At 33.6% G+C, this 13,602-nt stretch overlaps 1 protein-coding gene across 2 annotated transcripts in view; it reads left to right on the forward strand.

Moving 5' to 3' along the window:
- The window catches only part of zeb1a (zinc finger E-box binding homeobox 1a), a 30,184-nt gene that overhangs the window by 5,354 nt on the left and 11,228 nt on the right, over nt 1-13,602 (forward strand). For both annotated transcript variants that reach the window (XM_073847381.1, XM_073847383.1), the window contains exons 2-6: nt 7,220-7,381; nt 8,968-9,015; nt 11,819-11,956; nt 12,044-12,246; nt 12,383-12,488. In XM_073847381.1, the coding sequence (XP_073703482.1) occupies nt 7,220-7,381; nt 8,968-9,015; nt 11,819-11,956; nt 12,044-12,246; nt 12,383-12,488 (657 nt within the window). The remainder of the gene's footprint in view (nt 1-7,219; nt 7,382-8,967; nt 9,016-11,818; nt 11,957-12,043; nt 12,247-12,382; nt 12,489-13,602) is intronic.

Here is a 13,602-nt window from a genome sequence, read left to right on the forward strand (position 1 = left end):
CAGTACTTGTTTTAGGGCGTTACAGAACGGAAATGAGGTCACACGGTCCATTCGAGACTCGTTTTCATTGGTTCAGTTACTCAGCCTCATGTTTGTTGAGATATGTCACCTCAGTTCTGTAGCATCAGATGTCATGTGTCATGTCGGTTCTTTATGTCTTAATATTATTATATTATGTGTGCTTGTGTGTGTGTTATCAGTCTTGTAGAATGTGTGAGTGACTGTTGGTAGGAAGCACATGGGATTACAAGTGTGTATTTTGCATTTTTATACTAACATGCACATCTCCTGCATACAGAAAAAAATGAGGTTTGACTATTTTTTGTTTCTGTGATATTTTCAGAAGACGACAGTGAGGTTATATTTTAAAAGGGATCACTTTGTTTTTTCCCTTGCCCATTCTTTCCGACCCTCAGTCAACCTTTGACCTTTAAAGCCACACATGCTAACATTTATCATTTCTGTCAGGTCAGGATGATTCTCTTGTTTAAAGAATTCACCGTCTGTTTTATATTCTATTTTCTTATGGGCTAAGAGTGTGTGTATATCTATCTAATCTTCACAATTAATCGTTTGACAGCACTAATATTTACATAAATTCTGAAAGGAGTCTCTTCTGCTCACCAAGCCTGCATTTAGTTTGATCCAAAATACAGCGAAAGCAGTATTATTGTGAAATATTTTTACTATTTAAAATACCTGCTTTCTATTTAAATGTATTTTAAAATGTAATTTATTTGTGTGATCAAAGCTAATTTTTTAGCATCGTTACTCCAGTCTTTAGTGTCACATGATACTCCAGAAATCTTTCTAATATGCTGATTTGCTGTTTTTTTTATATTATTATTATTATTATTATTAATAATAATATTTGAAACAGTCAAATACATTTTTTCAGTATTCTTTGATAAACAGAAAGATCCAAAGATCAGAATTTCTCTGAAATAAAAACAATTTGTATCATTACAATATACAATTTAAAAAGTTGGAGGCAGTATAATTTGTTCTTATTCTAGAAGTTAATACTTTTATTTAGCAAGAATGCTTTAAATTGATCAAAACTGATGATAGAAATATTTTGTAACATTAAAAATATATTTATTTCAGATAAATGCTGATCTTTGGATCAGCAGAAATTCTACCTTATATTCATCAAAGAAACCTGAAAAATTCTACTGAGCTATTTTCAACATAATAATAATAATAATAAATGTTTTTTTAACAGCAGATCAGAATATTAGAATGATTTCTGAAAGGATCATGGGACTGGAGTAATGATGCTAAAAATTCAGCTTTGAAATCACAGAAATAAATTACATTTTAAAATATATTCACATAGAAAGCAGTTATTTTAAATTGTAAAAATATTTCAAAATTGTAGTGTTTTTGCTCAAATAAATCCAGGCATGGTGAGCAGGAAGAGATGTCTTTAAAAAAACATTAAAAATCTTACTGTTCAAAAACTTTTGACTGGTAGTGTATATTTCCAGTCAGATATTTTATTAATCTGAAATAGTTTTATAGTCATTTTATGTCTTAATATTATTATTTTTCTGATAAAGTAGAATATCTAATATGTCTAAGAGGTGAGGTGAATTCAGTTTTTCTAAAACAATACCAAAAAAAAAGCACTAAACGTCAATTTACATTTATAACAATTAAGTATATTGTAATGCGTGAGTTAATGTGTTGTAAAGGTATAGTGTGAATGCATGTATGCAAGGGACAAGCAAAGACAAAACGAACACCTGTAGCACTGAGCTTCTCTCACACTTCCCCGTTGATGGAAAAGGGATATGTGAGGGCATTAAAGAGCTTTTCACATTTCACTCGGTGTTTGTGGGGGGGCTTGTGACTGCTGAGCATCTCTTTTTGCATGCTAATCTCTCCCGGTGGTTTGCCGCCTCTTTGTACGGCAGGGGGAAAGTTTCTCAGGGTAAAGGGGAGGGCTTTTCTCTTTCTTTTTTTTAGGGTGGGGGAGGGTTGGGAGGGACTTGTGTCTGTGTGATAGAACGAAGCAGAAATATGTCGGTGAATGAGTTTACATGGACGAGAGAAAGAAAATGCACCGGTAGATGGGGCAGTGTGTTTAATTGCTCTCACGTGGCTGATGCAGTGTGTGTACATGAGGGCCCTTATTAACCATCTCAGGTGACCGCTGCTCCCAAGATATTTTAAATTGATTATGTCCCAAAACACACACTCTAGATTTACTACATTGCATGCCTAAGACATAGTGACTGTCATCTCACCTTGTCTTACTTACTATATACTGTAAACAAACTCACCACACTAAAATGCATGTGACCCCTGGACCACAAAACCAGTCATAAGTAGCACGGATATATTTGTAGCAATAGCCAACAATATATTGTATGGGTCAAAAATATAGATTTTTCTTTTATGTCAAAAATCTTGTTACATGAATATATTTTGTAACTTTTCTACTGTAAATATATATATATATATATATATAATATATATATATATATATATATATATATATATATATATATATATATATATATATATAAAATGATTAGTAATATGCATTGCTAAGAACTTCATTTGGACAACTTTAAAGGTGATTTTCTCAATATTTAGATTTTTTTGCATCCTCAGATTTCAGATTTTCAAATAGTTGTATCTCGGCCAAATATTGTCCTATGCTAACAAACCACACATCAATTAAAAGCTTATTTATTCAACAGTTGATGTATACATCTCAATTAAAAAAAAAACAAAAAAAAAAACAAAAAAAAAACCTTATGACTGATTTTGTGGACCAGGCTCACATTTATGCTGTTAAGTGCATATATTTGCATGAATGTGCAAGATTTTTTTTTTCAGAATTTAAAAATAACATTTTATTTGGTGATTAAATTCACTTAAAGAAAAAAAGGAAGCCATACGATTAGGGCCCAAACACTGCGGTGCAATTGCTCAGTTTATTATTATTACTACACTGTGTCTCTACACCGGACATGAGCGGTGTGTTTTATACAGTAGAATAGAATTCAATGGCCTAAACATTCTCGAAAAGTCATGAAACTTTGCAGACACTTCAGATGTGGCGAATATTTACATCTGATATAGGCTTCAGAATTAGGTGTGGCAAAACAGCTCAATAGCACCACCTATACATGTGAGATGAAGTGCCCCTCAAGCTATTTTTATTTGTACAAAATTTGGCAGGCACACACCAGTACCTACAAAAAAAAAAAAAACCTTAAAGCATAATACAAAACCCAACAGGAAGTCAGTTATTTAGAATTTTCTCAGCAAATTTTGTGTTGTTTTTTCCATTTTCAAGCAAAAAACACAGAATTTGCTTCTTTGATTATTTGTTTGTATAGCCTCTGAAGGGTAGTACTAAACTTTAAAAAAACTTTTTACCTTGTATATATATATTTATTAGTGCTGTCAAACGATTAATTGTGATTAATCACATCCGAAATAATTTTGTTTACATAAAATGTGCCTGTACTGTGTATATTTATTATGTATATATAAATACACACACATGTATATATTTACGATAATTAAGATATGCATTTAAATATATGTTTTTTTATTCTTTCATTTAATAATATTTATATAAAATCTGAAAGTTTTTAAACTAAGGAGGCCAAAAGGGTATGTAAACTTATGCACTTAACCATGTATATACACATACATATACTTACATATAAAATAAATAAATAAAATGATCTCACATCAGTTGTAAACATACCATTTAAATGTTTAGTGTTGGTAACATTTTTATGTTTTTCAAACAAGTCAATTATGCACAACAAGGCTGCATTTATCTGATCAAAAATACAGTAAAAACAGCAATACTGTTAAATATATTTTAAAATGTAATTTATTCCTGTGATGCAAAGCTGAATTTTCAGCATCATTGCTCCAGTCTTTAATATTACACGATCCTTCAGAAATCATTCTAATATGCTGATTTGCCGCTCAAAAACATTTCTGATTATTTTCAATGTTGAAAACAGTTGTGCTGATTAATATTTTTTTGTGGAAACTTGACTAAATAGAAAGTTTAAACAAACCCCCTTTACACACAAATAGACATTTTGGGCCATTGTGTAATTTCTTGCTTTAAAAAAAATAAATGACAAATTCTCAAAGGTTCATGCTCTTCTATGCAATCTATGCACTCAGTGGTTTATTTGTGTTTTCAGTTGCTTATCCTTCAAAATAGCAGGTGTTCTATTTTAAACTGTATTCTCTTGCATGAAGTCAGAGTTTCTGTGTGTGTGTGTGTGTGTGTGTGTGTGCATATGGTGGCAGGTGCACTCTATAACAAGCCAAATCACCTCATCCCAGGAAATGTCACATGAAATGGAGGTTGCCATGGTGACCTGATTGTGTTGATTATGAGGTCACACTGGAACAGTTCTACCTGCCAGCACTGTCTGCCGCTCAGGTGCTGCACCATAAACACACCTATGAAGACAGCACAAGTGTGTGTGTTTTTAACACGCACCCAAAAATAAAAACGTCTTGTCATCATTTACTCACCACAGGGCTCTACGCTTACATTTCTTTTTAGAAGCACTTAAAAAATTTAGGAACACAGTCAAAGTTTTAGGAGCACCTTCTAATCAATAATCAAAAAATCCTTTGTAATGGAATTTTTCTAACTTTATTAAAAGTATGTCAAAACAAATATTTTACAAGCTTTAGAAAATGTCTAATTAGAACAACAGAATAAAAACAAGCAGAGTAAGAATAAGTTACCAATCAAATGAAATCCGTATTAACAAAATTAGTTTGTACTAGAGACTAGAGAGGTGGCAAAGAAGAACACAAAAGTGGCTTGTAGGTGTATTTACATGTTTAATGAGGCTCAGGGGTGGCAATCAAATTCATAAATTTATGTTGAGATTAATGTTTCAAATATAAAATTTTGAATATAGAAATATTACATGATTTAGATAACTAAAAAGATATTTTAAAAATGAAACTACAATGGCCAGCAGGTAAATCAGTAAGTCGCTGATTTAATTACTGAATTATTTCATTTGATTAGTTCAAAACAGCTGATTCGATCAGGAATAAAGCAAGTGACTGTCATTAGGAAATTGAATCATTGTCTCACTAGATTCGTTTAAAAACTCACATTTATTCATTAACGAAACACAGCTGTGTTTGAATGGAGATGCGCAGCGGCTCAGTTGTAACTTGTTTCAAACTATTTTTTTGACAAAAGTCAGACAATGTAAGCAACTTTATTTTTACTTATTTAACTGTTGTAGTAAATCATTATATCTCATTTACAAACTCCCTTAAAATCATTAAAAGCTGTCACTCATCTTAGTTTATTGCAATCTCACAAAGGTCCATTATAATCAATGAAGCTCTCTACACACTGCACAATGAATCTCTTATTTACACTCTCTCTACACTTTATGAAAGATATGTCTGTGATACATTACTTAATGTTTACTAAATATTTTTTCATAGTCGCACGTAGTAGTAGTACTGCTCGCACTGTAGAGCCCTGATTTATGCCGTTCCAAATATGTATGAGTTTCATTCTGTGGAACACAAAAGGAGATGTTCTGAAGAATGTTCACGCTGCTCATTTCCATGCAGTCGTACAATGAAAGTATGAGGAGTCTAGAAGCTGTCAGGCTCCAAAAGACGCACAAAAAGCAGTATATAATTCATGCACTGCCAACACAGTAGCTTTGTGTGAAGAACAGATGGTAATTCAGTTGTAAAATTTCTTATATGGAATTCATTGTGAATTAAGTACTTGAAGCTATGGTACCTTTTTCTTTAACATGGAAGTGAGCATATGGGTGAGATTTCTAGTTAGTTAGCTGCAATAGGAAAATAGCGAGAAAAATAACAACGTTCAGTAAATGGTAAAACTGCACTGCAAACCAGTGTGCTCATATTTAAATCAATACATTAAAATAACATAGTAAGTCACACCAGTTTGCTGTTTTGTACAGCTAGTAATAGCTGGATGTGGATGAGACTGGATGCCAGACCCATAAAATCTATAAATGGCCGTGCCGGGAAGGTGGATAAATAAATAAAATTTACCTGTTATCTTGACCATGAAAGTTTAAGCAGTCTAGGAAGCGTCAGTCTTCATTATTTTTTCATGACAACATCCAGCATACTGATTCCGAGACAGCAGCTCCTGTGGCTGGAACAATGAATGAAATTAGATGCAATTTAAATTGAGGTAAAAGCATTTCTGATTACTACACACACCTGCTAAATAGCTAAATACTGTGATTTCAGCAGTCCACAGGAAGGGCCAGATATTCAGCAGCGATCTGAAAACAGAAGGTTTAAAATGTTTTTTCCATCTGTATGGCAGAAATTCATAACTTTCGGTTCTGGCATGCCCAGGTATGTGAAATGACTTTGCGCAGGTCATTTCAAGGAACAGAAACTTTAAACAGGAACTGTTTTTTTGCATAATCGGATCACTTTTACATCACTTCCTGTTGACATCCTCTAATTCTGCCAGCAGAAGAAACTGGATGAGCTCCATAGAAACCAAACATGTTTAAATCTGTGTGTGTTAAAAAACACAAATGTGACCTGCACATCTGGAAGTATTCTTTGAATCCTGACATATGTGCACACACACACACACACACACACACACACACACACACACACACGTATGTCACAGATGAGTTTTCCAGTACCTCATGTACTTGTTCAGTATTGAAAGGCATTTTAAACTAGAGCTCTCGGATTTTAAGAAAGAATCCATATGTTAAAATCTGTGCATGTGTGATAACATACAATTAAAAACACTTAGATTGTAAATTGTCCTTCCATTTGCCATTGTGTTTCTGATTACGTCATACAGCAGGTAAAAAGCTTTTCTGGGCTGCAGGAAACTGATCTAAAATTAGCCGAATTTCACTTCCTGTCTTCAGGGCATAGATTCTATCTTTTATTGTACTGTATGTGTTCTCATATATTTCTGCATGTGAGAGTGAGTGTGTGTTTACATGTTTGAACCCTCTCTTATGCCAAAAACCACAGCTGTTATTGATTACAGACACGTCACCGCTTGAACAGAACAAACAAGTGTCCTGTTTGCAAACGTGCACATGTGCTTTAACAGAATCAAACATGGCCATCAGTACCAAAAGAATATGCATATCTGTTAATTTGGGAACATCTGTGATCACAAGTTAAACAGGTCATTCTCTCTCTGTCTCTCATGTAGTGAGGAGTATTAGCAGTGTGCCGGAGGCGACCTCAGATTCAGATGATGAAGACAAACTGCACATTGTAGAGGAGGACAGTATTGCTGACGATCCCAACCAAAAGTCCTCAGTATTCCAGCTCAAAGCAGCACGGCAGCTTTCTGAAACATGCACACAGGATGGTGAGTACAACAATAAGAGATTAACTGAATTTAATTTGGTTAGATCTGAGCAAAAACTGTAAAGCTTTGAAATGAACCATGCAAACATTTGTGTAATAGATCAAGTTGCAAGAATAAGAATCACTAATGTTTGACATGTAACATCTTACCACAGCATGGCTTTGTGGTGCAGAATCTAGTACAATCGCCGCACCCATCGCTACATAAGTGAACTTTTACCCTCAGATGAGTGCAGGATTGAGGCAACAGGAAGTAGTGTTTCTGAAAGTTTATTGTAATAAAAGTTCTTTGGTTTCATAATCAGAACAAAATAATAATGCTAACTGGTTATCAGCATTAGAAATTCTCTAAAAAAGATTTTCATTTTCTATTATGTTCTTTCGTCCTTGGAACTGTTTCTTATGGAAGCCTGTTTCTGCCACTGAATAAAATAAAAAAAAGTTATTGCAACTTTTTTTTTTACTCAAAATTGAGAGATATAAACTCACAATTGCAAGTTATAAACTCATAATTCTGAGAAATAAAGTCAGAATTGTGAGATACATAGTCTTTTTTTCTCCTCAGAACTGGACTTTATAACTTTTTTCATAAGTTTATATCTCACAATTCTATAAAATATATATAAAAATGATATAAAAAAAAAAAATTCTGAGAAAATAGGTAAGAAATGCGTAATATAAACTCACAATTCTGAGAAAGTCAGAATTGTGAGATAAAAACTTGTAATTCTGTGAACATAGTCTTTTTTTCTCCTCAGAACTGGACTTTATAACACAATTGCGAGTTTATATATCACAATTCTGAGAAAAAAGTTTCTCAGTTGGGAGTTATAAAGTCAGAATTGCATGATATAAACTCGCAATTGCTAGTTAGGGAGAATTGTGAGATACAAACTTGCAATTCTGTCAACATATCAGTCTTTTTTTCTCCTCAGAACTGGACTTTATAACTCGCAATTGTGAGTTTATATCTCACAATTCTGAGAAAAGTCAAAATTGTAAGATACAAACTTACAATTGCAAGGAGAAAAAGGGAATTGTGAGATAAAAACTCGCAATTCTGTGAACATATCAGTCTTTTTTTTTTTCCTCCTTAAAACTGAACTTTAAAACTTGCAATTGCGAATTTATATAATAATTCTGACTTTTTTTCTCACAATTGTTTGTAATTGCAAGATACAAAGTCGCAATTGCAAGAAAAAAGTCAGAATTGCGTGAAATAAACTCAGTTGTCAAGATTGCATGATATAAACTTGCAAATGCTAGTTATTACAAACTTGCAAGACTTTTTTTCTCCTCAGAACTGGACTTAACTCACAATCATAAGTTTATATCTCACAATTCTGAAAAATAGGTCGGAACTGCAAGATACAAACTTGCAGTTGCGAGAAAAAAAGTCAGAATTGTGAGATAAGTCATAAGATAAGTAATTTTTTAATGTAGCGGCGGAAATGGGCTTCCATAGTTTCTAATTCCTATAAATGATAAAACAACAGTTGGAGAAAAGTTCAAACTAAATTTTATGTCAAAGCCTATTTTAATGTTCATCAACATATTAAAGTAATTCATGTTTTTTTCTTTCATCAGATGGCAGCCTGGGGCCAGATGCTTTAATACAAGAAATAAGGGTCAAAGGTCAGTTTAGTTACTCATTTCATTTATTTATACAAATGTATTTATTTTCATAGGCTTTTACTTGTATAAAGGCTGAAACACTACACACGTTTTGCACAGATTTTTGCCCTGATTTCACACATTTGTCAAAAATCTGCAGATTTTTTTAGCTTCAGACTTTGTTTTCATCTAGTCAGATGTCATCAAATGTTTTGATGTTTTGAGCTGATTTTAGAACACACATTGTTTTCACTTCCCATCAATGAGGCGCATGTTTCTGCTTGAGTTTGTGTCCGGAACGACTTGAAAGTCTCTTTGATCCTCAGTCGTTTAGTGTACAATGCCCTGTAGCTATTTACGAATTCACCATGTGTAATCTGCTCAGATTTTAAAAGCCATGTACTGCATTCTGCCTTAAAGAGTTAGTTCACCCAAATTAAACATTAGCCCATGATTTACTCACCCTCAAGGAATCCTAAGTGTATATGAATTTCTTCTTTCGGTCAAATCTAATCGGAGTTATATTAAAAATTGTCCTGGCTCTTCTAAGGCTCTTTCTGTTTAACAGTTCAAAAGAAGTCCAATAAAGCACATCCATCCATAACAAAACATGCTCCACACAGCTCTGGTGGGTAAATAAAGGCCTCCTGTAGTGAATCAATGCATTTTTGTAAGAAAAATATCCATATTTAAAACATAATAATCACTTTTCTCTAGCTTGCACTAACTGTCATACCATTTAATATAAGTCTAATTGGATTTGACTGAAAAAAAAAAAAGTCATATACACCTAGGATGCCTTGAGGATTTATTTTTGGGTGAACTAACCCTTTAAGACAGGACATTTAGACACAACAAAAAACAACAGGAACACAAGTTTTTAGTTTCAAATTCAGGTTGCTCAGAACTAGGTAAGGCTTGGCCTCTTCCATGCTTGTCATGGAAAGAGCTTGAAATGACTTTGGTAAAGGGAAAAAATAGTTGGACTGACATGTCTGTGAGACTGTGTTAGGGTAGGATGGCTGGATCAGGTGTGTGTGAGCTCATTCCTCTCTCTCTCAGGTCGTTATTCATTCGTAATGCGTCACCTGGTCCTTACGGCCCTCCACAGCACACAGGCGTAGGCCATACTGGCCCACTTCCCGGTCAAATATAATTACACTGTAGTTTTATAAAACTGCTAGATTACCATCCAACCCACAAATTCGGTGTCTGCATGTAGGTTATTCCATTTCAATTAAACCCAAAGTAGTGTGAGTCTAAAGGAGGCGGCAGTCAGGTTGTTTTTGTATATCAATATGTGCAAGTTTTAACCTAAAAGGCAAATATATATGGGTTGGACAGGCAACAGCAAAACAAACATTTTATCAATATTTTAGTGGTCTGTACTCTCTTGCCTTTCCAAAAAGGACAAATTATGGAAGGCTGTTTTATTAGGAGTGCTTGTAACCTTAATAGTCCAATTGTTTGGCATTTTAAAAACAACAGTTATTACAATTCTGACTGCGTAAGCAAGACTTCTTCAATGAATAAGTATAGTGGGCGAAAAATGAAGTGAATAGTAGGGACTGTCCAAACAACACAAAACTACAGCAGTGAAGTGACACCAAATCTCAATTGTCGCCTGGAAGAACCTGTTTTCACAAGAAACAACCACAGAGAACTTCACAAAGCCAACATCTATGACAGAGCTGTAATTGCAAGAGTAGGGCCCTATGAAATATGTTCTACCTTTTTCAAAATTTCTGTTTTTTCTGTTTTCATGTTTCTGGATTCCGTTTTTTTTCTGCTTTCATTTTCTTAGACTCAGTTTTTAAAAGTTAAATTAAATTTTATTAATCAAACAGCATGTCTAATTAATTGAGCTCAGGAAACTTTTTTTTTTTTTCACGAAACAATTTTACAGCAATTTAATAAAATATTTAATAGATGTAATAGAAGTTTAACAAAAATTACATTTTAAGGCCCTATGAAATACATTTTATTTTATCTCAAATTTAGTTTTTTTTAAAAAACCAGATTCTGTGTTTTTTATTAATTTGGATTCCATTTTAATGGTTTTATTAAATTGTAATAATTAAAAGCATCTCTGAATAATTAATTTGACAAAAAAATCATTATTATTCTATTTCTTTTTTCTGTATTGTGTGTTAACATTTTTATGGGTAAAAAATATATATATATTTTTTACAAATATTCCTTAAAATAATGTTTTTTTTAAATATAATTTTAATATTAGTAGTAGTACTATCATTACATGAAGTAATACATTTCTGTAACAGTTTCTTCAAGTTAAGTTTCTGTTTGTAAATTATATATGATGGTAGTTTTTCTCACATGAAACTGTAAAATCAACGTGTGTAGTACACTAAACTGCACATCTGTGCCATTCATTCACAAAGAGACATGCAGAACATAAAGGATTCATATTTAAGTATTATTTTGTGGCTTAATATTCACAGACACTAGTTCATATCACGTTTTGATCTAAAATGTACTGATCTACTTTTGATTTATTCATCCAAAATTCTGTGACATTCCGCATTATACAGTCTATTTCATTTTAATGACTGGATTCTTGCTATTCCGATGCGTTTTCCGCATCACGGAAATATGGGGCCTTACAAAGGTGTCAATTATAAAACCTGAACACCTAGAGCACGAAGTTGACTTTCAGTTTCTTCCCTAACCAGACAAATAAGAATAAAGAAATACTGGCTATTTCCCAGGTGTTCACATGATTTTGACCAACACCTGTATTTCATGCTGAAGCAGAAGCTGAGAAAATTGCCTGTGTTCTAATTTGCCTGTGTGTGTTTGAAAGAGGAGTGTGTCACTGATGAGGAAGATGGTGCTGATGATGAAGTGGCCGGTGAGGAGAAGCAGACGGAAACAGAGCATTACTCAGACGCCCCAGAGGAGCATCAGAGTACGCCAGAGCGAGGGGTCCATGATGAGAACGGTAGCCACTAAGATATTTCTGTCTTTCCTTCAGTTGCTATCAGCTTTTTTTCACTACAGTTTATTTAACTATGCATCTGTCTGTCAGGTACTCCTGACGCATTCTCGCAGCTGCACACCTGTCCGCACTGTTCCCGTGGTTACAAACGTCACACGTCGCTGAAGGAGCACATTAAACTACGCCATGAAAAGAGCGAGGACAACTACTGCTGTTCCCTCTGTAGCTACACCTTCACCTACCGCACACAGCTCGTCCGTCACATGACCGCACACAGACACGTCCGAGAGCAGGTACAGCGCTGCATTCACACCTTCGTGATGTTCACACCTCTGTGGAGGAAATCACATAGAGCTTTTGTTCACAGTCGCATGTTGACTCAAACACTTTCAAACAATTGCCTTTTCCTGTCTCGCTCTCTTCTCTCAGCGGAGTATTTCTCAGTCGGGCGGAAACCGAAAGTTCAAGTGTACAGAATGCTCCAAGGCCTTCAAATACAAACATCACCTGAAGGAGCACCTACGCATACACAGCGGTTAGTGAAGTACAGAGATTATTCTGGCAGTCGATGTAACTTAATGAGGGATAGTTCACCCAAAAATCTAAATTCTGTCATTATTTACTCAGCTATTTTGAAGGATGTTTGTAACCAAATTTTCAATGGGGTCAATGGGGACCAGCAACTATTTAGTTACCAACATTCTTCAAAATATCTTCTTTTGTGTACAGCAGAAGAAAGAAACTCAAAAGTACACCTTGTAGAATCAGCAAAATGTAAATTATTTTACCAAAACAAGAGGACCATACAAAATGTATGTAATTTATTATTTAGTGCTGACCTGAATAAGATATTTCACATAAAATATATTTACATATAGTCCACAAGAGAAAATAATAGTTGAATTTTTAAAAACGACCTTGTTCTAAATTTTTCTAGTTGTTGTTACCTGAATAATCCACAGCTGTGTTTTTTTTTTTTTGTTTAGTGATAGTTGATTATGAGTCCCTTGTTTGTCCATTTAAACAGTTAAACTGCCCGCTGTTTTAAAAAAAAATCCTTCAGGTCCCACAAACTCTTTGGTTTTTCAGCATTTTTGTCCAACAATGACTGTATGATTTTGAGATCAATCTTTTTACACTGAAAACAGACTCATATGCAACTATTATAAAAGGTTCAAATGCTCACTAATGCTCCAGAAGGAAAAACAATGCATTAAGAGTCAGGGGGTGAAATCCTTTTCAATTTGAAGATCACTGTAAATTTGACTTAATTTGTCTTCTGGGAAACATGTAAGGGTCGAAGACGTTAAGATTTCCACATCAAAATTAAAAGTCAAATTTCAATTCAATTTAATTCACATCAAATTTACAAATGTGATTTTATGTCCATAGAATGCACATTATAAAGTGTCTACTTTTAAGGTTTCAAATAAGTTTTTTGAGAATAAAATGTCAAAATTTGGTTGAAATAATGTTACATTGTCATTCAGTGTAACACAATATTTTTGTAAAAATTCAAACAAAGGCTTATTCTCACTTGTACATTTTAAAATATATAAAATAAGAGAGCATATTAAAATTAGTTTTTTAAATGAGTAAAAAACGTTTTACTGACAAATGGGCAAAACCTAGAATAGTGGCAAATTAAA

This window comes from Garra rufa, chromosome 9, assembly GCF_049309525.1.
Source record: "Garra rufa chromosome 9, GarRuf1.0, whole genome shotgun sequence".
Taxonomy (NCBI): domain Eukaryota; kingdom Metazoa; phylum Chordata; class Actinopteri; order Cypriniformes; family Cyprinidae; genus Garra; species Garra rufa.